This window comes from Petaurus breviceps, unplaced genomic scaffold (genome assembly GCF_028583685.1).
Source record: "Petaurus breviceps papuanus isolate PSGF00001 unplaced genomic scaffold, PetGlider_PUasm1.0 90451, whole genome shotgun sequence".
Classification (NCBI taxonomy): Eukaryota; Metazoa; Chordata; class Mammalia; order Diprotodontia; family Petauridae; genus Petaurus; species Petaurus breviceps.
In genome coordinates this window covers 448,111-471,693 of record NW_027187258.1, presented here as the reverse complement: position 1 = coordinate 471,693, position 23,583 = coordinate 448,111, and the positions used below count along the sequence as shown (strand labels likewise).

The 23,583-nt window shown below is 51.4% G+C and overlaps 1 protein-coding gene across 1 annotated transcript in view; it reads left to right on the top strand.

Annotated features, from left to right (window-relative positions):
- The window catches only part of DGKK (diacylglycerol kinase kappa), a 123,471-nt gene that overhangs the window by 84,017 nt on the left and 15,871 nt on the right, over window positions 1-23,583 (top strand). The window contains exons 5-16 of the mRNA XM_069062469.1: window positions 5,157-5,289; window positions 5,846-5,952; window positions 6,259-6,384; window positions 7,217-7,319; window positions 14,870-15,032; window positions 16,018-16,126; window positions 16,825-16,964; window positions 17,746-17,803; window positions 18,500-18,788; window positions 20,017-20,121; window positions 20,774-20,873; window positions 21,888-21,995. Coding sequence (XP_068918570.1) covers window positions 5,157-5,289; window positions 5,846-5,952; window positions 6,259-6,384; window positions 7,217-7,319; window positions 14,870-15,032; window positions 16,018-16,126; window positions 16,825-16,964; window positions 17,746-17,803; window positions 18,500-18,788; window positions 20,017-20,121; window positions 20,774-20,873; window positions 21,888-21,995 — 1,541 coding nt within the window. The remainder of the gene's footprint in view (window positions 1-5,156; window positions 5,290-5,845; window positions 5,953-6,258; window positions 6,385-7,216; window positions 7,320-14,869; window positions 15,033-16,017; window positions 16,127-16,824; window positions 16,965-17,745; window positions 17,804-18,499; window positions 18,789-20,016; window positions 20,122-20,773; window positions 20,874-21,887; window positions 21,996-23,583) is intronic.

The following is a 23,583-nucleotide window of genomic DNA, read 5'->3' as shown; positions in this document are numbered from 1 at the left end:
CCACCTTCTCCTCCTCCTCCAGCCCCCATGAGGGCCCTCCTTGTTCCACCCCTCCCTCTCCTAGATAAAATGAGGGCTCTTCCTGCAAATCATGTTGTCTTTTGGTTTCAGCACAAAAGGGCACACAGGGTATTTGGAAGCTAATTGGGAGATGGTGGTGCTGGGCTGGGCGATCTATAGGCAGAAAGCATGGGAGGGCTGACGCGCGTGCTTTGCTCTGTCTCAGCCCATTGCTGTCTCAATTTCTCTCATCAGCTCGACGGAGAATGTCCCCCCCACGCAGTTTGCTCTCTGCCAGCGGTCCCAGCATCCCTCTGTGGAGCTGCTCCACTGGCCTGAATCTATTTGGGAGCGATATTTAGCTGACAGTGAACTGTCTATCTGTTGGCATTTCAGCAATATCAAGCTTAAGGCTTGTGTGCCCCATCTCTGCTCTCCACGAGGCCAGAGAAGGGCTCCCTCCAGGACCTGACCCTCTCCTAGTTCACTCCCAAACAGCTGCATCAAAGCCACCAGGCAGTGAGTGAGTGTGTGCTTGGGGGCAGGGGGAGAGGTCAGAGACCCAGGCCCAGGCCTGCAGAGGGCCAAAGGCCAGATTTCTGTGTATGAAAAGTGAAGCCCTGTAAGACAGAGGGGGGACTGTGGCACACTCCCATTAGGATGTCACAGGGCTCAGGGTGACCAAGTGAGAGCTGATTTTGTCCAGTGCCTTAAGGTTTGCCAAGTACCTTATTAGGGAAAGGCAGGGAGAGAAAGGGAAGAAGCATTTATTAAACACATACTATATGCAAGACCCAGCTAAGCACCTTACAAAGAGGACTTCGTGATAATTTAGGGCATTATCCCCATTTTACAGATGAGGGAGATTGAGGGTGGGTGACCTGTCTAGGACCACACAGCAAGTAAGTACCTGAGCTAAGATTTCAGCCCAGCACTTCCTGACTCCAATGACAGATGAGTGAGCCTGGGAGTTTGAAAGAGGCCGAGATTACTGTAGGCCAGGCAGGTCTGGGCAGGGAAGGAGAACAAGGGTTTTGGCTGGACTTTATCACATAGTGCAGAGACAGAAGAGACCCCTGTGATGATATAGAACCAAGGGCCAAGGGGGGGGAAGACAGTGAAGATCCAAGGAAAACAGAGCTGGAAGATGCCTTCCAGGCTCTCTTTTCTAATCCCTTTACAGACGTGGAAACACAGGCCCAGAGCAGAGGAAGTGACTTGCCCAGGGTCACACAGAGAGCAGTTAGGATTCAAACCCAAGTCCTGCCACACCATACCTGCCCCGAGGATGGAGAAACGTTTGCTAGAGACAAGCAGTGCCTTCAAGAAGAGGCGAAATAGTGGGGGGGGTGGTCACAGAAAAGGCTTCCTATAGTGGAGGAAAGGAAAAGAGAGGAGACAGATTGTAGAGGGCCTTGAATGCCAGGTGATGCAACAAAGAGGGGGATATGCCCAAAGGGACACTGGGGGAAAAGGAATGTGCCAGTATGCTCCCATCTCACTGTGAAAATGGCTTTGGTTGGTGTTAGAACAGGGGTCCAAGAGCCCAGGCAAAGGCCCAGGAGTTGACATGGCTCCCTTTCCCTGAGTCATGCCCTAACCCAGGCTAGCCAGGAAGAAGGGAGGAGAGTGCCCACAGCCCCTTCCCCCTCTGCTGCCACTGCAAACCTCTATGCACGCTGGGCCTTCTCTCCAGATCATTCTTTCTGTTACCTCGTATGTGGTTTGGATAATGGGGCACTGATAAGTGACCTCTGAGGACTGTGCTGATCTGGCTCTGTGATTACAGATGTCTGAGAGGCATCTGAGAGGTCAGCAGCTCTGGGGTCTTCTGGGTGTGAGGGAGGGGTAGGGGAGGGGTAGAGTGTACCCCAAGCCCCCATTTCCCCAGCTGCAGGCCGGTTAGGTTGAGATCCAATAGAGAAGGCCCTGATCTGGCTGGAGAGTCAGCTGCCAGAGATGGGAGAGAAGCCGTCGGGGGGGGGGGGGTGGGCAGCAGGGGCTAGGGCCTCCAGGCCCACATTCTTTGTACTCTCTGAGACCTGGCTTTAGCCTCTCAAAAGACAGTTTGAGCATCTCCAAGTAGAGCTGGAAATTCCCTTGGAAACCATTGAATCCAATCCCCTTGTTTTATAAAAAAAGGAAATTCAGGCCCTGGTGGGAGGGGGACTTCTCCAAGGTCAAACACCAAGTAAGTTTCAGAGCCAGGATTTGAACTTGGGGTCCCTGATTCCAAAGCCTTCCCTCTTGACCAGGAGAAATATCTGCCAAGATTTTTCAGCTGGCAGAGTCCAAGGTACACCTGCTCTGAGAAGTGGCTAACCTATGGCCTCAAGGTCACATGTGACCTTCTAGGTACTCTGGTGCACTGCTTTGACTGAGTCCAATCTTGTTTTGTGAAGTTTTGGTTTTGTCAAAGGGCTGTACTTGGTCCCCAAGGCCAACAGCACCAAACTCCAATAGAAGCAGCTTCCTACAGGCCACATGTGGACTTAGAAAACCACAAATTACCATTATCTAGCTCAGGTTGTGTTTTTGTTGATTTTTGTCAACCCTTTCCCAATGACATTGCAATCAGGTTCAGCACTGGAGTTTTCTGAGCTTCTCTGACCTAGGCCAAGCCCCTCATTGTATAGATGGGGAAACTGAGGCCTAGTATAGGGAAGTGACTTGTATAAGGTCACACAGATACGAATGGCAGCCCTTCCATTCAAGCTTAGGTCTCCTGATTCTACAGTCTTTTCCTTGAAGAGCCCCTTGCATTAGACAATTTATCCCTCAAGGGGAAGAGTTTTAGTCTCTAGCCACAGGGGAGTTCCACTCCCAGTTTTTAGTATTAAAATGCCAACTACAACATAGCACAGAGAGTAAGAGCACAAGCCCCAGAGTCGGGATGACCTGGGATCGAATTCAGGCTCAGACACTTAGCACCACACCCAGAAACCCCTGGCCATGTAACCTTCAGCAACTTACTTAACCCCAATTGCTTTAAAAAAATAATAATAAATAAAATAAAATAAAATGCCAACTGAAGACAGACTGTCTCACCTCTAGACCTCAGTTTCCTCCATAAGGTAGATGGGCCTGGACTTTGAAGAGCCACATAAGGATTAGTTGAAGCAAGGAGGGGGAGGGTTTGCAGAGTGCTCCCCAGCCACCATCTCATTGATCCTCTCATTAGTCCTGGGAGAATGCTTATTTGTTATCATCCCCATTTTACATATGAGAAAATTAAGGCTTGAGGAAGTAAAGTGACTTGCCTAGGATTACACAGCTAGTCAGAGGCAGGGTTTGAGTGTTTTGGCTCGTCTGGGCCCACACACTGGCTAGTGTCCTGGGGGTGGCAGCTCCAGGTGCCTCTTCCAGGCTATTCCCATGACCCCCCATGGGGAAGGAAAGGAATCATGGGAAAACTGCCCCAGCATGGCTCCCAACAGTCTGGGTTCCTCCAGGAGGCAGAGGGTCCGAGCCCCAAAGGAGGATGTGGGCTCCAATGGAAAGGGACTCTGAAGGCTTGCTTGGGACTTGCTGCTGCCTACCTGTGTGACCTTGGCCAAGTCACTTCCCTTGGCTTCTCTGGCAACCTTGTAAGTAAGGAGACTGGTCCAGATGGCCCTGAGGTTCCTCCCAGCTTCCAAATCTCTGATCTTGTGACCTCTTATCACCTACACTTCCTTCATCTGTAAAATGGTCACCATTATTACCTATGTTGCCTCCCTCAGAGGCAAGGAGGCCCAATGGTTTTAGAGCCCTTTGTAAGCCTTCAAGGCTAGAAAAACAAAAACCATCTGGTGACATGTAGATGATGGTCAAATCACCTTTGAGCCAGCTGATCCATCCAAAGAGACAGTGGAGTGGACTGGGTAGGGCTCCTAGGTCCCAGGGCTTACACAAAGCATTCTGCCAGTCCTCCAGCTCCAGAGAGAGGCCTGAGTAGTATTGGGGCTCAGGTAAAGTCCTGGCTCTCGGGCCCTGGCTCCCCTGGCAGGCACCAGCCTGTGCTATGCCCTGGACTTGGAGGGTGGGAAGAAGCCATTCTTGGGGCTAAAGACAAGGACAGACAGCGACACTGATGTCCCGATCTCCTCTGTGGCACCATTATCTTGGCCTTCCAAGCCGTGCTGATTTGGTGTCTTGGGTGGCAGGGCCCATGGCTGATCTGCTGTCTGAGGAAAGCCTGGCCTTGACAAAACTGGGCTATCTCTGGTGCCACCCACAGACCCTAGGCTTCCATTCTGCCCTCCTCATTTTACAAAGGAGGAAATTGGGGGGGGTGGCACCCTGTGGAAAGTGGGACAGCAAGGATTCTAATCCAGGTTTTCAAACTGCCGAGCTGGCCTTTCTCAGTCTCCTTTTCTAAGTTCCATGTTTTCCACCCTCCAATAGGAGGGAATTCTGCCAACCTGTGGCCCGTTCCTGAACCCTCCTCATCCTCCCCCAGTGTTCTGTGGGCCTCCCCACCCTTAGTAAGACGCAGCTCCCAGTCAGCTAATAGCTCATTTTGGATGTAAGGGAGTCCTAGGTGACCTTCAAGCTCTTCTGGGCTCCTCTCATCTGGGTGCCTGGGAAGGGTGTTGCCCTTGGCTAATAGACCAAGGTTAAAAAAGGTTGACAGGATTTCTTTGTCAAGATTTGACTCCATTGGGGTGGCTAGGTGGTGCAGTTAGTAGAGCATTGGCCCTGGAGTCAGGAGGACCCGAGTTTGGTTCCGGCCTCAGACACTTAACACCCACACAAAAATACTAGCCATGTAACCTTGGGCAAGTTACTTAACCCCAATTGCCTTCCAAAAAGCAAAAAAAAAAAAAAAGATTTGACTCCATCCCCACCCCTTGACCTCCTCCCAGAATGTCAGGAATAAAAAATAATATAAAGGAGAGAGATAGAAACACAGGGAGATGGAGAAGGAGAAGAAAGGAAATCTGACAATGGAGAGGAAGGGCAGGGGCTGGAAAAAGGAAGCAGCCCAGCTGTGCAGCAGCAGATGTTCCGGAAGGCTGCCCTCCCTCTCTTCTCATCACCTGTTTATAATGAAAGGCAGCTGGATGACCTCTGTTCAAGAGTCCCCTGTGATGTGTGACCATGGGCAAGTCACTTCTCCCAAGCCTTGATTTAATAACCACCAGGGGGGTGGGGGGGGAACTCTCGTTTTGCAGCATTTTCAGCTGACATCGGATCACTTCTCCAGCACTCACAACTGGTACACGTGCTCTCATGCCCGCCCCACCTTCTGCAATGTCTGCCGAGAAGCCCTCTCAGGAGTCACCTCCCACGGCCTGTCCTGCGAAGGTACTTGGTGCCCAGCAGCTTGACTTGGGGCAGAGGGAGGTGTGGAAGTCATTCAAGTGAAGGCCATTTCATCCAGCCACAGAAGTGAAGGCTCTGGCCCAAGGCCCTGGAGACAGAAAGGGCAGAGCCAAGATTGGTACCCAGTGCTTGCCTCCACATGCAGCCCAGGCAGGTTGGGGCAGCTAGGTGGCACAGTGAATAGAGCACCGGCCCTGGAGTCAGGAGGACCTAAGTTAAAATCCAGCCTCAGACACAACACTAGCTGTGTGACCTTGGGCAAGTCACTTAACCCCAATTGCCCTACCTTCCCCCCCTCAAAAGAAAAAGGCACATGCAGCCCAGGCAGGAAGTTGAGGGGTAAGGGGTACAGTCCCAGTGATACAAAATCCTTTCCTTTTTTCTGCAGCCTCTCACCAAGTGACTGGATTTTATTGGCCTGGGGTCATAGCAGTTTGAATTGTACCTACCAGCAGCTGGGGTGGAGGATGAAAGGGGAGGATGTCCCCTTTTTCCCACTTCTCTCCTCCACTCACACATTCTCTGGCTTCTCCTATAGTGTGTAAATTCAAAGTTCACAAACGGTGTGCTGTGCGGGCCAGCTCCACCTGCAAATGGACAACTCTGGCCACCATAGGCAATGAGATCATTGAAGACGAAGATGGAGTAAGTACAGACAGCAGCTATACCACTCTGGCAAGGCCCCTCCTCCTTCTACATGGGTAGCCCACAGAGGGGAATGGTAACATAAGGCAGCCTAGGGCCGGGGCTGGGCCTCCCATGGAGACTCCTCTCACGCCTCAGTGGCCCATTGCCCTGGCCATGGCTTCCATCTTGTCTCCTCAGCCCAGACATGGGGCCCCCTGGAGTAGGGCCATAGCCACTGCCTTCTCCCCACCTCCCCCAGCTGTGCTTTAGTGCTTCCTTCCTTACCTTGAGTCCTCTGTTCTCTGTTCTGTTTTTCCTGTGCAGGTGGCAATGCCCCATCAGTGGCTAGAAGGGAACCTGCCCGTCAGTGCCCGCTGTGCCTCATGTGACCGCATGTGTGGCAGTGTCCGGAGGCTCCAGGATTATAAATGCCTCTGGTGCAAGGCCGTTGTAAGGCTCAGTGTGATCCTCCCGGGGTCACTGACTGGGGTGGGCTCTTTATACAAACCCCAACTTCCCCATCTCAATGTACTTGTCAAGCTCAGGGTCAGAGGTCAAGCACAATAGCAGGACATGATATTCGAGGCCTTCTGGCTCAACCCCCTCATTTTACGAGGGTAGAAACTGAGACCCAAGGTCAGACAGGTAGTTAGTGGCAGAGCTAGGACTCAAGGCCATGAAGCCAACAATGTTTTCACTGCCCTACAGCTGGATCGGGCTTTTCTAGATGCCTTCTTCCCTGCTGGTTCTGAGGCAAATGGTGGGTGAAAGTGGCAGCCTCTTCCCCAGAGTCCTCCATCAGCTCCCACCTGGTACATTCCACTTTGGTCACATGGTCCTTTCCCCTCCTTGTACTTGGAGGCTTTCAGAAGGTTCCAGAGCACGCAGTATTGTTCACTAGCTAGACTGCTGGACAGAGTCAGTGAAACCTGAGTGCAAATCTTCAGTCAGTCATACTTCTTTACCTTTAACCCTTCCTGAGTGCACCAGGTATATGACCAGACAAGTCACTTGACCTCTCTGAGACTCTCTGAAACTTTGAGTTTCCTCATCTGTAAAATGGGGATCATAATAGCACCTACCTCCAGAGTCACTGTCAATGGACATAACAGTAAAGTGAAACCGAAATGTAAATAGTGAGTATGTCCCTGGAAGAGAGGCTGAGAGCCCAGGCCCAAAGACCCTTGAATCTACCTTGAACACTCAACCATAGGAGAACCTGCTCCCAGCAGAAATCCCTTCCCCTTCTCTCTCTGTGTCTCTCTCCCCCACTCCATTTCAGATTCATGGCACCTGCAGAGACCAATTTTCCAAGAAATGCCCCCTGGGACAGTACAGAGTGTCCATTCTCCCACCCATACTTCTGAACTGCATGGACTCAGATGGTAAGTATAAGTACCAGAAAGGAACTGAATGCCTGGGATATGGGAAGTTAGAAGATGAAGTAAGTACCAAGAGCCCCTAAGGCCTCCAATGTAGGCATATTGATGCTGAAGAATTGCCTCAGTTTCCCTGTAATTCTTGAAGTCTGACTAGAAACCTCAGAAATACAAGAGAAACCAGAATGACTCCTTATGTAGGAGGTTCTCAACCTTCCAATAACCAGGCTGGGTGAGGAAAAAGGGTGGATGTCATGTGACCCTTCATTCCCCGCCCCCATCAGCGGCTCTATATACTATTTGTCACCTTAGGATGGTCCTGCCTGCCCCAAGTCCTGGCTCTCTCTGCTCCCTTCTCGGCAGTCCCTAGAGGATTGCGTCTCACTTAGCCGACTTGGCTCTCTCCCTCCTGGTTCCCAGACAGAAGAGTGTCTTAATGGTTTTCTGCTAAACACAGGCTAATCCCCAAGCTCATTCACTCTGTATAGGGCGTCCTTCCAAAATCCACGGCGATTGATTCTTTCCAGTCAGTTCTTTCCCTTGTTTAAGAAAGATCCAGAAAGCACAAGTGACCTGCCTAAAAGGCCTAAATGGAGTCTCTTTAAAAACTGGCACCAGTGGCAAAAGCCAGACCAACCTCAAGCAACCACCCAACTGTTTCCCAAGGTGTTAGGTCATTAACAGCCTCATCCACAAACATTTATTGAGCACCTCCTGTGTGCCAGGTCCTAGGGATGCCCAAGATGTACCAAGCCCAGGCCATCAAACCGGAAAGATGCCCACCTTAGTGAGGTTAGGCTGTCTCACGCTGCAGATGAGCTGTATTGAATCAGAGACTTCGGAGCACAAGGGCCTACCTTCAGGAATACCTGCTGAGAGGACAGTCACTTGGCAGCAGAGATCTGCACAGAGGCTACCACTAGGAAGCCGACCTTTCCCTTCCCAAAGATAGGGTAGGGACTGAGTAGCTTGAGAGTGATTCCTGTGAAAAACATCTGGGTTAGTTCTGGAGAACAATCGAGGCCCTGCCCTCAAGGAGCTCCCAGTCTAAGGAGGAAGAAGATGACATGCAAACAGCTAGGTACAAATGAGCCATTGATAGGATCCATTGGTGATAGTCAACAGAGAAGGGGAGATTTTAGCCAGGACTGGAAGGAAGAGGGGAGGGGTGACCACAACTGACCCTAATGATCTGAAAGCTAGAGGGGGGAAGTGAGACAGTGGGCTGATGTGGAAGCCACAAGCAAACCCTGTGGCAGGAACAAGGCTAAGGAGAGCACTAGACTTGACTGCGTTGGCTTCTAGAACTGCCGTGGGGAAGGCCATGGAGAGGCAGCCAGTGTGGAAAGGAGGCTCATTCATTCATTCATAGCAGACTCCAGAGCAGGCCCAGGTGGGCCTAGGCAGCCCCCCCCCCCAGATGCTGAGATCTTCTGCTTGATTACAAAGGAGAGAGCCTGGAGGCAAATGCCGAACTCCAGGTGAGACCCTCAGCATTTAAAGGGCAACAGAGATAGAAAAAGGGGTACATTTGAGAGACAGAAAATAGAATAAAAGAGCTTACTGCCCAGGTGGGCCCATGGGGCCAAGCTTTGGAGCCTGAGAGGCTGTGCCGAGGAAGACATTCTTCTAACAGACCAGGAAGTCCCAAGGCAGAGCTAAAGTCTGGCTTTAGGTATGTAGCTTAAAGACCAGGGGTGTAGACTTGTGAATCTGCTTTGTAGACAGACTACCTGGTACCCTGAAAGTAGATGGTGTCTCTGATGGAGATACTTCATTGAGCTACAGAGGCCCAAGGGTCAAAGCTTTGGCCTTTGGAAGAACATGCAATACAGGAGGAGAAATCCAAAGGGGTCAGAAGGGAGCTGAGTGAGTGTCCAAGAATTCAAGGAGGAGAAAATTTAAAGAAGAGAGCAAGAAAAGAGAGATGGGGAGAGAGACAGGTAGAGAAAGGAAGGGAAGGAGATAATAACAAAGAAATAGAGGGGGAAAAGGAGACGGGGTGGGGAGAGAAAGAATGGTATCTATGGGAGAGAATAAGGTCTGGGGAAGACATTTTTCTTTATTTTTTATTTTGTTGTTTATTATTATTATTCTATGATAGGAAAACTATGAGTATGTTTGGAGATGGATGAGAAAGGCAGCCTGCAAAGGACAGGGAGCTGGGGAGGATGATGGGAGAATTGCTGCAGGCTCTCTCTGGTCCTCAGATTTCTAGGCTTTGTAGGTTCCATCAGTCCCGGGGCCCCTACCTCTTTGTGGCTGCCCCGCCTCCCGGTGCTCTCTGGCTCCACCTGGCCCTGCAGATCTCCATGTGCTCCCCTCTTTGCTTCCTTCTTGTTGCTTCTGCCTCCCAGTTGCTCAGCTACTCCCCCCATTACTCATTACTTGCAGGGGGGAACACTGTTAACCAGCCCAGAAGTACCTGTTCAAACCCCCCAAAAACACTGGTGGTTGGTTTTTTCTGTTATGATTATTTTGAAGCTGACATGCTAGGACAATGCTAAAGTCAGAATCCCAGCCCCTGGTGAATTTCATTACATGTGTGATGAGTTTCACTTTCTCTGGGGGAGCAGCAAGCCCTGCCCACACATTTCCCTGTGTATTCTCCAATATTCTATTTTAGCCAGCTCTGCCACACAGGAGTCCCACCCCCCACAGAGGCTTGCTGCCCAGCTAGGACCCACGCGTGTCTACTCCCCACAGTCATGCTCCATGGCTGAGGACAGAAAAGGGAGAAATAGAGAGGTGGCCCCTTCCCCTTATATCAGAGGCCAGAAAGGAGCGGGGATACTGGCAGACCCTAAAGCCCAGCATGAGGGCTATTAGCACAGAGAACATACACATCCACTTTTGCACACATTCACTGGCAGATGGGCCCCCCCCTCTCACATCCCCTTCACACCTGTTCTAAAGCACCTGGATGCATCCAGATGCAGAGCTGTCTACTCACATAATACACACAACCCCAGAAACACCCCCACAGCCCCAAGCACAGAAAGGCACATCCATATATATGTATATACACAGATGTAGTAACACATGGATGGATGAATACCAAAATGCATCAACTCATGATTCTCCACACCCACATAGACACAGGGAAGCTGGCCCTTGGGTGTGTGGCTCCACACCCCTCCTTCAAGGGCCACTCACCTGTCCATGATACTGGAGTCCAAGCAGCTGCAGAAGCCCTAGAGCGCCTCCTGGGGTGACTGTACCAGACCAGGGACTGTCCTATACCCTTCAGTTCATGAAGTAGGCAAGACACCTGCTAAGACCAAGTAGCTGAATGCATAGAAGGGTGGAGAGGAGAGAGTACAAGTGGGTAGATAGCTAAAGAGAAGGAATGCTGGGAGGGGGAAAGGATGACAATGGGGTTGGTGTGAAGTAGTCAACTAAGCAATTGCAGCCTGTTCCTGGAGTTCTGAATTTAGTCAAAATTTGTGTTGACCTCCCCCAAAAGCCCTTTTCTTCATTCTCTCCTGTTGAATCTCATGGAGGAGATGAGCCCTAGGAACTTTCCCAAGCTAAGATCTGGGTTCCCCTGCCTTGCCCCTTTGCCCGCTTCTGCCATCCTCTAGGACCATGACATCCTGCTTCTGCCTCACTCCTAAAGGGCTCTGATCTGAGCCTTTCATGACAAATATGAACTGACAGAATTGCATCCTGGACAGGGTGGGCCATTCTGTAACTGGTGGCCCTCATCTCAATATGGGGACTCTGGGAGCCAAGAAAACCTTACCAATCCACAAGAGCCACTGCCTAACGATAGAGTTCCAGGGCCTCTAGAGGTGGAGTGGGGGAACCTGGCTCCTTGCCTCCCCCAAGCCTCTGGCAGCAGCATTCCCAGATGGTTTGGGGGCAGTGTCTTTCCTCATGCTACCTGGATTTCTCTTCTTTCTTGTGTTCTTTCCTGTTTGCATTTTTGGTTGTTAGGGCCCAGCAGCATCACAGTAAAGCAGAATGCTTCAGGCCCAGCTCGTTGTGCCCTTCCCCAGCCTGTCCTCCAAGAGGGCCTCTCTCAAGGGCTGCCTTCCCTATAGCTCTAGGAATGGGTCCCCTGCCTTAGGCTGCCCTGGGGCTGGGGGACAGGGAGGAGTGGCTACCAAGTCTTTGTTAGGCGCCTGTGCTCAGCACTGGCAGCTACAAAGACCATCAGTCAAAAGCATTTAGTAAACATCTACTGTATGCCAGGCACTGACCTAAGCTTTGTGGATACAAAGAAACGCCAAAGACAGTCTCTGCCCTCAAGGAGATCATAGTCTAATATGTGCAGGATGAATAGGAAATAATGAATAGAGGGAAGGCCCAAGAATGGAGAGGCTTCCTGCAGAAAGTGACATCTTAGCCTGTAGTGGAGAGATGGGGTGTCTTCTCTGGGGAACTGCCAGGAAGCAGCTGGGGAATATAAGATGTAATAAGACTGGAAGGTCTTTGGATGCCAGACAGAAGATTTTGGATTTGATCTTGAAGACTAGGGAGCCTCTGGAGTTACTGAGTAGGAGATGTTATGGTCAGACCTTTAGAGAAATCACTCTGGTAGCTGAATGGAAGATGGACTGTAGTGGGGAAAGACTTGAGGCAGGCAGGCAGACACCCCCCGCCCCACAGCTATTGCTGTAATCCAGAAATGAGATGAGAGTGTGCACCAGGGTGGTGGCTATGTCATAGGAGATACTGCAAAAGTGAAATCAAAAGGTTTTGGCAAGAGATTGTATATGTTGGGGGAGAGATGGGGTGGAGAGGATGACACCTATGTTATAGAGCTGGGCCCTTGGGAGGCAGTAACAGGGAAGGTTGGAGTCAGAGTCTGGGGAAGAGATGATGAGTTCTTTTTGGGACATGTTGAGTTTCAGATGTCCACAAGACTCTCACTTTGGGAGATTAGGGCAGGATAGGTCAATCTGAGAATCTTCAGCATGGAGAATTAAATCCTTGGGAGCTGAGATCCCCCAGTAAAGTAGAATAGAGGGAGAAGAGAAGGGGACCCAGGATAGAGACCTGTGGGATACCCAAGGCTAGTGGGTGTGACCTGGATGAAGATCCCAAAAGGAAGCTAAGATAGAAAGAGAACCAGGGGAGAATGGTGTCCACAAAACCTAGAGAGGAGAGCACATCAAGAAGAGGGTGGCCAATAGCTTGCAGAAAGGTTGAGACATGAAGATTGAGAAAAGGCAATTGGGTTGTGCAACTGACAGATCAGCAGCAGCTTTGGAATGAAAAGGTGGAGCAGAAGCCATATTGTGAAGTTTAAGTTAAGAGGGAATGAGGAAAGAAAGTAGAGTTCAGACACAAAGGACAGAAGAGCTTCCAGGGGATGGAAGGAATCAAATAACGAATTTTTGTGTGGATGGGGAGGCATGGGCGTGTTTGTAGACGGTGAGAGAGTGCCCTCCTGTGGGACTTCTGCTTCCTTGCTCCCAGTGCTAACTCCTGCTTCTGGTCCTTCCCAAGGGGGTCAAGCAGCCCCTCAAATGCCCCTCTCCACCCTCAAGTCTTCAAGATTCCCAGTTCCTTCCTGTGTTCCTCATACAGCTGTAGTTAAGACCTGCTTCCCATTAGAGTGCAGTACCCAGATCTAAGTGCAGACATTGGCCACAGTACAGTGGGATCATTACATACATTGATAACTGTGGTCAGATTATCACATGGACTTTTTTCCAAGCAGTTAAATCCTATAGTTGATTCCTGTGGAGTCTGTGGTCCACTAAACCCCTCAGATCTTTTCTCAATCTAAATCTCCCACAACCTTTGCTTATGCATTTGATGTTGGTGGCTTTGGGCTTGTTGATGACCGCATTCCAAGCCCTCAAGGTCACTTCGGATCCGATCTCCCCCAGTGTTTTAATGATTCTCTCCAACCTTGTAGCATCCACAGATTTGATCAGTATATCTTCCCAGTCTTCTAAGTGAATTCTAACTCCATAGGCTAAGGGTGGGAATATTCCAGATTTAATAAAGCCTAAGGGAAAGAATAGAGCCAGGAAAGGCCAGGCCTCATTTGGAAGATTGAAAGTTGCCCTGAAGCATAGTATGTGGGGGAGAGCAGTGTGAGATGGAGGCTAGAAAGGCAGGCATCAGAGGAGACAATGAAGGTGAGAAAGCCAGTTATCAGTGAAGTGGGGGGCCCCTTGGTGCAGATCTGTGAGGAAGCAGAAAGGCACCAGGAGAGGGAGTAGACTGAGGCAAGAGTAGAGCCACCTTGTTCTCTGAGACTGAAAGGATTCTGGGAGCAGCTTGAATAGATGAGTTCTGTCCCTGAGGGAGGGCTGAGGACAGGAGGATTAACTACCAATGAGTAAGAAGATGACAGATATAAACCAAGTACCTGACAAGGAGGGGAACAGTCATTGGTACCAAAGGAGATCTGGGAAGAGATGGCATGAGTGGGACCTTAAAAGAATGGCAGGATTTCAACGAGGAGAACAGGTAAAGAAAGGCATTCTAAGTATAGGGAACAGCTTGAGCAAAGGTATGGAGGTTGGACGAAAGACAGAAAGCTAGGAATAGTTTACTTTGGCAGGTTTGTGATCATACAGAAGAGGGGAGGAAGAGAATGAAAATGAGAGTGGGATTTGCCAGGGTGTAACCGAGGAATCCTTTGGGATTGGCTATATGGGTGGGCCAGGAACAAGGTCTCTGGTGTGGCACCACTGGGGATGGCTGTGAGAAACCTTGCATAGGGGCATGAGACAGGATGTGGCAGCCAATTATGGAGGAGACATGGGAGAAAATGACCAATGTGTCTGAGCCCCTTTCTTTTTCTTCTCAACTATGATTTCGGTTCATTTTCAGCTGATGTAGTTGGGTTTGTCATAATCCCATTCACTGGCTTATTCATTCATTCATTCATTCAAGGACTAGGCATGTTGGAGGTGGGCACAGGAAGCTTGGGGCATATTCCTTCCCTCTTTCACTCCATTACCAGCTACTTACTCTTGAACTACCCCCTAGTATCTGGTGCTCCTGTCCCTCAGCTACACTCACTTCCTTTCCAGTTTTTCAAGATTTCTGGGGGACTAATTCTACTTCATGCAGAAGTCAGAGAGTCACTCCTTGAATGTCTCATGTAGTCTTACCTTTGACCTCCCATGGCCATCTGAGGCATTTTGGCCTCATGCCCCCCCTCCTTTACCCAGTGCCCTTTGTTCACTGTGGCAGAGCTCTGGCTGGGCTTACAAACTGCCCCGGGGGGTAGGGTGAAGTGGGATTTGGATTTGGGGTGTTTGGTCTCATTTATGGCATGGCATACCTCAGGCCCTGTCCAAGAGGGGGGCCCCCTGGGGGCCCCCTTCCTTCATAACTCCTGGGCCTTCCCACCTGCCTAAGCCTCCTTCCTGGCCCCCTGTGACTCTGTCTCCAGCAGTAGCCCTCAGACAATGCCTTTGGTGTCAGGACCAGCCAGGCTTTGGTTCTAATGCCAACACTTTGATCTTATCAGTCTGAGAACTGACATCACTCGGGCTGAAGCCCTGGGATTACAGCCCTTGGGCCTGCCCCGCCCATGCCTGTTTCCGGCCGCCACCTTCCATCAGGGCTTTTGGTTTCTGCAGGGTTCTGGAAGGCCTCGTGCCCAGGTGCCTGTTCCAGCCCTCTCCTTGCTTTTGTCAATTCCAAGAGTGGTGACAACCAAGGTGTTCATTTCCTCCGGAAATTCAAGCAGTTCCTGAACCCAGCACAAGTGTTTGACCTGATGAATGGAGGGCCTCACCTGGGGTAAGTGAGCTCACCCCTAGAAGAAAGCCTTCTTCCCTCTGCCCACTGCCCGTTGCTCATTGCATCATGGCTCTAATAAAGCTGGAAGGGCCCTTTAAGATCATCTAGGCCAGTCCCCTCATTTTACAGATTGGGAAACTGAGGGCCAAGGACAGAGAAGAAAATGAGTTTGTCCAGGGTCACCCAGAAGCAGAATATGAGCCTGGGTCCATTGGCGCCAAGACCCACAAGCTTTTACTAGGAGTCAGGCCCAGAATCTCAGACAGATTCCCAGAGTTCTTTCTCCTCCCCCTGCCCCTGGCACTTCTGATGGACATTACAGGGTGCTCTGGGTAGCTTTCCAGTCTACCTCAGATTCTGACATCCCCAGCTGATGCCAAAGCTAGTTCCTGGGTCCCTCAGCCCCACTTCCTGGGAACAGTGTCCTTGTTAGGAAAAGAACAGGGCTGTCACAGTTCACTGGCAAGGATGTAGGGTGCAGTTCTGGAACAAACAAGGAAGGTATGGCTCCTTGGGCACTCAGAAGTCTGGGAAAGGTGGGCTTTGGGGCTGGGAACTAGAAACCAGGGTTGGTCAGGCCACCAGTGGGCCCCTGAGTTCACATACTAGCTGTTCCCATCTGGGTGGGAGTTGTCTTCAGCCTGATGTTCTTGATGGCCGAGGGCCTCCCCTTATTTGAGGGCCCACTAAGCTGATTTCAAGCAGAGTCAGTGTGGGGTGGTGGCCAGGCAGTCACTCAAGATTTGTTATAGACTAGAGAGCTGGCTTTTGTGTCGCTTCCATCCTATTTCTGAGCCTGTTTCCTCCTCCCAGAGTGGCTCCCCATTCCCAGGCTAGCATTCATTTGTCCCTGATGACTGGCACTGCTTCTGCTGCAGTCCTAGTGTGTGCAGGCGTGGCCAGCGGCTGAGCTTCAGCCACAGGGGCGCCTTCCACCTCCTGCTCCTGGTCTCAGCTTCTCTTCTCGCCCTGTCCCTGCTGCTAGGCTCCGTCTGTTCCAGAGGTTCTCCACTTTCCGGATTCTGGTGTGCGGCGGAGATGGCAGCGTGGGCTGGGTTCTCTCTGAAATTGACACTCTTGGATTACACAAACAGGTGAGCCTGAGGTTTGCCAGCGGCTGGGGGATTAGTGCTCTCTGGCCCCAACCAGGGAAGGGCAAAGCTGAGCTGGGATGTTAGAACTTCTGCCCAGGCCCCTGGGGACTCAGTAGTACTATTGATTGGCTTAGGCTTAGGAGGTGAATGTTTTCAGCTCATTGCCTTGTCTCCTTGCCACTAAAACTGGCCTCCTGCTTTTGTCTCATGCTAACATAAGTGTGTGAATTCCCACCTTGGGCCCATAGCTGGTCCCTTGCCTGGTTAGCTAGCTATGGGCATGAAAAGGCAAAGAGTTGGCAGGAGGGCCAAACAGTCACCCTCTCACCTTCACCTCCAGGAAAGGAGCCCCAGGGTGGGAAACTGAGGGACAAAAATGTGGAGAAGCTCCACAGGAAGTGGCCCCCAGGACAGCGTTTGCCCTCTTACCCCATTCACTGACCCTGACCAGGCACTGCTGAGATGACCAGACTGCCTGCCTGCCTGCCATCCATCCATCCATCATCCATCCTTCCTTCCATCCACCCACCCACCTATCCACAATGCCAGAAACACTTAATAAGTAACATCAGTGCATGGGATGGTACATTGAGACAGGAACCAATGTCATTTAAGATGCTGTCTTCTCCATGGGAGCATCTTCTTTTGAGGGTGAGGCTGGAGGGCTGCCCACGCAATGCATTTCCTTTCTGCTACAGTGCCAGCTTGGGGTCCTGCCTCTGGGAACTGGCAACGACCTGGCCCGTGTGCTTGGATGGGGAAGCCTGTGTGACAATGATACTCAGCTCCTGCACATTCTGGAGAAGATGGAACGGGCCACCACCAAGATGCTGGACAGGTATGCGGCAGTACCCAGCCCAGCTGTCCTCAGAACATGGGCGGCTGCCCACTTCCATCAGGGGCAATTCTCTAGCAAGCAGCAGGCATACAGCAGCAGGCCCCCTGCCTCCCTAAGAGACCAGGCTCAGTGGCCACATTTTGTGGGGAAGCAGAGACTTCCATGTGCCCTCCAAACCAGACCAAAGTCTCTCCTCTAAATCATATCCCATGGATCCTGAGAGATTCTAGATAATCTTTGCTCCTGAGTTCCTGGAAGGAGAGGGGAGCCTTACTAGGACCCTGGGGCACAGGAGACAGTGGACAACTTTTGGCTTGAGCCCAGGAGCAGTGGTAGAGATGGGGGTCGACTAAAGGGGCCCCCCATCCCCAGTGAAATAGTGGTGCCCTGTCTCCTCCAGGCACAGAAGAAGTGAAGGTAGCTCTGTCTGGGGCTACTGTGTAATAGAGCCACAGGTCATTCAACCAGCTGAGTCCCATTCCTCCCAACCCTGCTCCTGCCCAATTCACCACTTATGGAATTAGTGACCAGGGCTTTGATATTGGAGAGCTGACACATATCTTGTGTCCCTCCCAGGCCCACTGAATTATGAGAGATGGGTCTGGCCACATCCAGAAGACTCCCCAGGCATGTGGCCCTACCCCACCTCCAGCAAGCTAATCTATTGGCAAAGTAAAGGACCATGCCCATTCGGCCAGTCTTTTCCCACACTTAACATGGCACTTGGGCTGCCCAGGCAGGTCTGAGATGCAGCAGTGCCCCATTTCTGCCTTCCCTTTAGGTGGAGTGTCCTGACCTGGGAGGCCCCTGGAGGAGTGCTCACACGGAGGGCTGGACAGGTGAGATCTCACTGCCACAGCCCCTGTTTATTTGAAGGGGACAAGAGCAGAGCCCAGAAAGGAAGGTTGGGGGGAGCATGGTCATGGCCACTGGGAGGGAGATCACCCTCTGCCTCCTGAGCTGAGCAGGCCCCAAAGCCTTCCTCATTCAGCTTCCTGTGGTTTTGTTCTTGCACATTAGCATGTCCCCACCAATCCAAGACCCCAAAATGCCAGGCCTGGCATAAAAGAAACCAGGAAGTAGGCCTCAAAGAAACCAGTGATTAAACTCATATATACATGCACATGGATTCCAGATGTACACAGCCATATCCAAAACATGCTTATGCATGTATCATATGCACAGGCCTAAACACAAGCACACATGCCCCGATACACGTATGGCAAGCACGGAAACGTATTCACTGCATACCAGTCACATGCACATATATGCACACCTCTGCCAGGTATACCCATGGAATCAATCCCCAAGGCTGTAACACACTGCATATCTACAGCTGTCTATTCATGCAAACACATACCTGGCAGAAAGGCCGACGTGCTTTCTCTCCATCACTGGCTTGGGTCTGGCTGCTGCCTCCTCCTCTTCTTCATCTCCCTCCATCTCTCTTGGTCACTTAGTGTCTCTCTCCCCCTTTCCTTGCCCTGGCACTCTGTGGGCTGCTTTCTCATGGCTCCGGCTCCTATGTGTTGCAGTGTACCCCAGTGAGCCACAGAACAGATATGCTGATTCGGGAGCTGGAGCTGGAGCCCCCGGCTGCTGTGGGCTGCCTGGAGAACGCCCCACTGGCTGCTCCGGCTGCAGAGGAAGAAGATGAGGGCAATGAGGATGAATTTGAAGGGGGAGCCGTGGGTGGCGCCCCTGCAGAAGTGTGCCAGCCCTCCAGCTTGGTGCCCCCAGCCTTCAGATCCAAGGATCAGATGGTGCTTCAAGCTTACAGCCTGAAGAAGGCCTTGAGGCAGATCATTGAGCAGGCAGAACAAGGTAAGGGGGGGGAGCCAGGATAGAGCTGAAGCCCAGATGATGGGAGTGGGGGAGGGACAGAAGGTTGTCCTGGGAGACCATCTCTCTGGTACTTCACTGTCGGGTAAAAGCACTGACCCTGAGCCTAAGAGCTGCCCCCTCCCAGCCAGGCTGGCCCCACAGCCCTCCCAGGGCACTACCCAGGCATTCAACAAACCTTCGCTGAACCTTTATTTTTTAGACTGTCATCTTCAGTCATGAGAGCTGCCTGGGAGCCCTGGCACAGGGCACTCTCCCCCTCTACCACCAGCCATTGATTTGGGTTTTCTCATCTTATCCTCTTCCTTCTCCTAACCATCAGACATATGACTAATATCCCCAGAGAAGATGGTGCTGAGCTCCAGCCTATTCCTAGTTTGACCATCTAGGAAGGCAGTGAGGCTTATAAGAGTAGCTTTCCTGGCGGGATGCAGTGTGGCTACTAGCCCCACTGGGGCTCTGGGCCATAAAGCAAACCTTTTTTCCAGCCCCATCCTAAAGGTCCCTCAGGTGCCCAGCTGTTCTCAAGTCTGTTGCTGCCTCCTCCCCTCCCTGTGTTATCTGTGAAGCTGTTGGGAAAACAGGCCAGAAGATGGAGGCCAGGGATCAGAATGCAGCATATGTAGGGCCAGGGGTTCTGTGTGTGAATAGGAAGTCCTGGCATGCCCTCTGGGGAAACTATATCTGAGAAGTTAATCTGCCCCCCAACCTGCCTGCTGTCTCAGGGGAAAGGTCAAGGGCAAGCTCCCTCTATATATTATATGGTCCCTGTGCTCAGCAGCAGAGAGGATTTTCACCTGATAGCTAGGACCTCCTTGTGCCCAGGGGCAGCAGGCACTTGGCCAAGGTGAGTGCTGTGCCCTGTGGCTGGGCAAGTGGAGCACCTTGATTTTGGCGAGGCCCAGGGGGGCAGGTAGGGCAGAGCCAGGCACCCAGAGCAGACACCTAACAAATGCTCGTGGTTTGTGTACAAAGAGTGTGTGAGCAAATAAGGAGAAATGAGCAGAGGGCTCAGGACTCAGTCTGGACTAGGTGGCTCTCCAGGGCCCTCCCAGCTCTGGGAACCTGGAAGGAAGGAATAGGCAATCACTTGGGAGATGAGAGGGATGAGGCCCAGCTTTCATTGGCAACCAGGCCTCGAGACCCCCAAACCGTACCAGACCCCAAATGCAACAGGTTCCTATAGTGTCCTCTCTCCCCTTCTGCGTAGTGGTTGATGAACAAAACAAGCCGACCCAAGTGTGTCCGAGCCCAGACTTGGCTTCTCTCAAGGACAGCAGCTCAGAGGAGATCAGCCAGGAGTCCAAAAGGCTCAGTAAGGGCCCCACCCCACCCTCACCCCTTTTTTCTTTTCTTGTTCACCCTGGGCCCAAGTCTCAGTCCTCAGGTTTCCAGAGGAAGAAGGTGAAAGCTCATCCAGCATTCTTCTCTCCACTCCCACTGTTCACTTACCATTCCTCTTCCCCTTTTTTGAAGACTTCATGCTATAAGATGCCATCACCTTGGCCTAAGAAGGGGCTAGGGGCCATTAGGGAGCCCCAGCAGCCACTGAAAAGAGGCCAGATGTAAACCACTTACTTGGTCGGTTCTCTCCATCACCTGACAATTCAGCAGCAGAGAGGACTGCCTTGGCTTGGTCCTGGGCAACCCACCTAGGGAGGAGAGGGGGTACTGTTGCCAACAGAATTTGCCCAGACTTAACCATTATGAGCAGATGGAGCTTATTCAGGGACACCCTGACCTGTCGCATCCCCCAGTGGGAACAGGCTGAAAGGCCTGCCCTTCATAGAGTTTGTCCCAAGTGCCCCACCCATGATGTTCCAGGATTATTGAACCCTGGGCCCAAAGGTGGGTAGGGGAAGCTAAATGAGGATGCAAATGATGAAAGGGACATACTAGGGCATCAGCCAGATGCCCAGGGTGGGGCGGGTAGATCTGAGCCCTGAGTGGTGCTGTCTTTTGGCCAGATTCCCGCCAAGACACTGTTTCCTCCACTGCGTCATCTGTCTTTCTGGACCAACCCGAAGACTCAAGTTCAAGCAACTTTGCCGAGGAGCCTGTCACCATGTAAGTATAACTCTGGTCATCCTCCAGTGACTGTGTCCAGGCAAGAACTCACCCACATAGCAGCAGCCTTTTGTTTTTCATTGCCAGGTGCATGGTCAGGGGGCTCCATGCCCCACTATGTCACTTACCCTTGCCATTCTCATGGCCTTTCCCACCATCACAGAGGTCAGTTTGGGCAGTGGTGAGGGAGGCCTCCGATCCTGCTCTAAGAATGGACTAAGAAGAAAAACCTCTCCTGTCTGCAGAACCAAATGAAGATATGTGCTGATGGGGTAGCATTGAGTTGCAGGCAGAAAAAGATCTACCTTAGAGCTCTTTGAGACTGACTCCCTCATTTTACAAATGGGAAAATTGAGGCCCCTAGAGGTGAAGTGACTTACCACAGGCCACACAGGCATCTGTAGTTCAAACCCAGGCTGTAGTGTAGGCAGGCTCACATGCATATATGTATAGTATGAGGCTGGAAACCCAGAGATCTATCTGTTTTACAGACTTCTTCAGGACTCCCCCTTCTCTCCATAATTGTCCCCAGATATATATTTGAAAATGTCACTGCTCCCTCATGGGGTTCAAAAGAAAGTCTGCCCATCTAGTGGGCCCAATGAACCCCTCTCCCTATAACCTTGTCATCTGAGAACAAGAAGAAGTCTAGTCTGTAGTCCATGAGCTGAGGGGGTGAATGAGCTGATATGGTGAGGCCAGAATTGGGTCCAAGGTCTGGGACTGCAAACCTGCCAGTCTCTCCCTCTCCCAGGCTCCGCCTCCTTCGGGTCATCAGGGCTTCTTTTTACCAGGATTCCCAGCTGGACCTCCAGCCCCGCTTTAGGGCTCCCTCTGACAGCTGATCCACAGCTTGTTCTTGGGGCCTGACCTCATCCTCAGGCTGACTGTGGAGCCATTTGCTCTCTGTCTCTGGATCGCACCTGAGGCCTGACCCTGGCAGGTCCCTGGGGATGGCTGATAGCAAGAACACTCCCCACACTCATCTCCATATTCTTCTCATCTTGATTTTAGCCAATTCTCTGAAAAATGTGTCATGAACAACTACTTTGGTATTGGCCTGGATGCGAAGATTTCTCTGGAGTTTAACAACAAAAGGGATGAACACCCCAAGAAGTGCAGGTATGGAAGGAGGCACCCCACACATCTGTACACATTCCCTTGGCTAGCGTCTTTCCCAGATGGCACCCAAAGAGCCTGTCTGGCCACATAGTCCCCTATATGACTTATTAACGGTTAGTCAGCTGAAATACCCCCCTTGAAGGGGAAATACACACACACACACACACACACACACACACATGGGCACACACTCACGTGCACACACACACACACACACCACACTCAGAATGAGGCTAATGTCCCTTTCAATATTGAAGAAGACAATTCTTGCAGACCCTCTGAAGCTTTTCTCCCCCAGTTCCTTCAGCCAATCTTGTAGACAGCAAGATCTGGGTTTCTAGGCATGGCTTTCAGTTTTGGGGGGGCTGCTCCGCCTTATTCATTGCTTTGCCTTATCTTGCCTCCTCCTTTCTCAGATGGTAGCTCAACACACAGCTCAAGCTTGTGTCAGTGGATTAGGTCAAAGACTCCCACTTCCTGGACAAGCACCTGGGCAATGCCCAGAAACAATGAAGATCATTTTTCCCAGGGGCAGAGCTGGGAAACAACAATGTGTGTGCAGTGCAATGGCTGAGGTGGCTTCTTCTGCCACCATCACACACAGCTTGTAGAAAACGACTCACTGACCTTTGGGGGATTCCTGGATTCCCATTCCAGGGACTGGCTGCATTAAACAAAAACCCCAATTGCCCCCTGGCTCTGGGATTGGCTCCTACCTGGTTTGCATTTTAGCACAGGCTAGGAGTGCAATGGCTGTCAACAGTAAAGGCTAAAGATGTGGCCCATTTGAGTCCTAATCTCTACCATCTACACATCTTAGGGGGCCATTCGTCCCCACCCTTGCTCATTTCCCCATGTATTCCCAAGTCCTGAAATGTTAGGGCCAAACCTGTCTTGATTGTTTGGTTCTCTTGGCAAGTTCAGCATAGAGAAGAAAAAAAGGGCAATAGCAGCCTTCCCCAAAGGCAGGCTTGTGATCAGGAATGAGCCTGTAACATGTTTAAGCCTCGGCCCCCTTCTCCAGGGTCTGGCAGCTAAAAGGAAACTCAGTTGATACCATTCTGACAGGTGGCTTGAGGCCAGACCTGACCACAGCTTTCCTTACCACTGGCCCAACTCCTAAAGCTACCACCCCAAACTGCTAGCAGCACCTGGGACCATCTCCTGCTCCCCACACTTTTTCTCATGACCAGCAGCCAGGCTGATTCAAATATACCAACCCTGCTGTTGGCATTTTTAGCCCCCTGCAATCCTCTGGCAGAAAGGCGAAGTGTGCCAGCCTCAGATATTTGGGGCCCATTCCATGAGCATATGGGCATGTCCCAAGTGACCCTTCCCTCTCTGCTCCCTTCTCCCCACAGTAGCAACAGCTGGGGACCATGTTGCTTAAGTGACTATGGAGACCTCTGACTTTTGACACTGAGCCTCTTTCCCTGCTATCTGGTACCTCTTTCCTCTATTTCGTGGGAAATCAGATGCCACAGAAAACAGGGGCAGCTGATGGAGGGACTTAGGTACAATAGTCCCTGGTCCAGGACTCAGTCACTCCACTTGCTACATGTTCCTGGTTGTTGCAGAGATCCTGCCT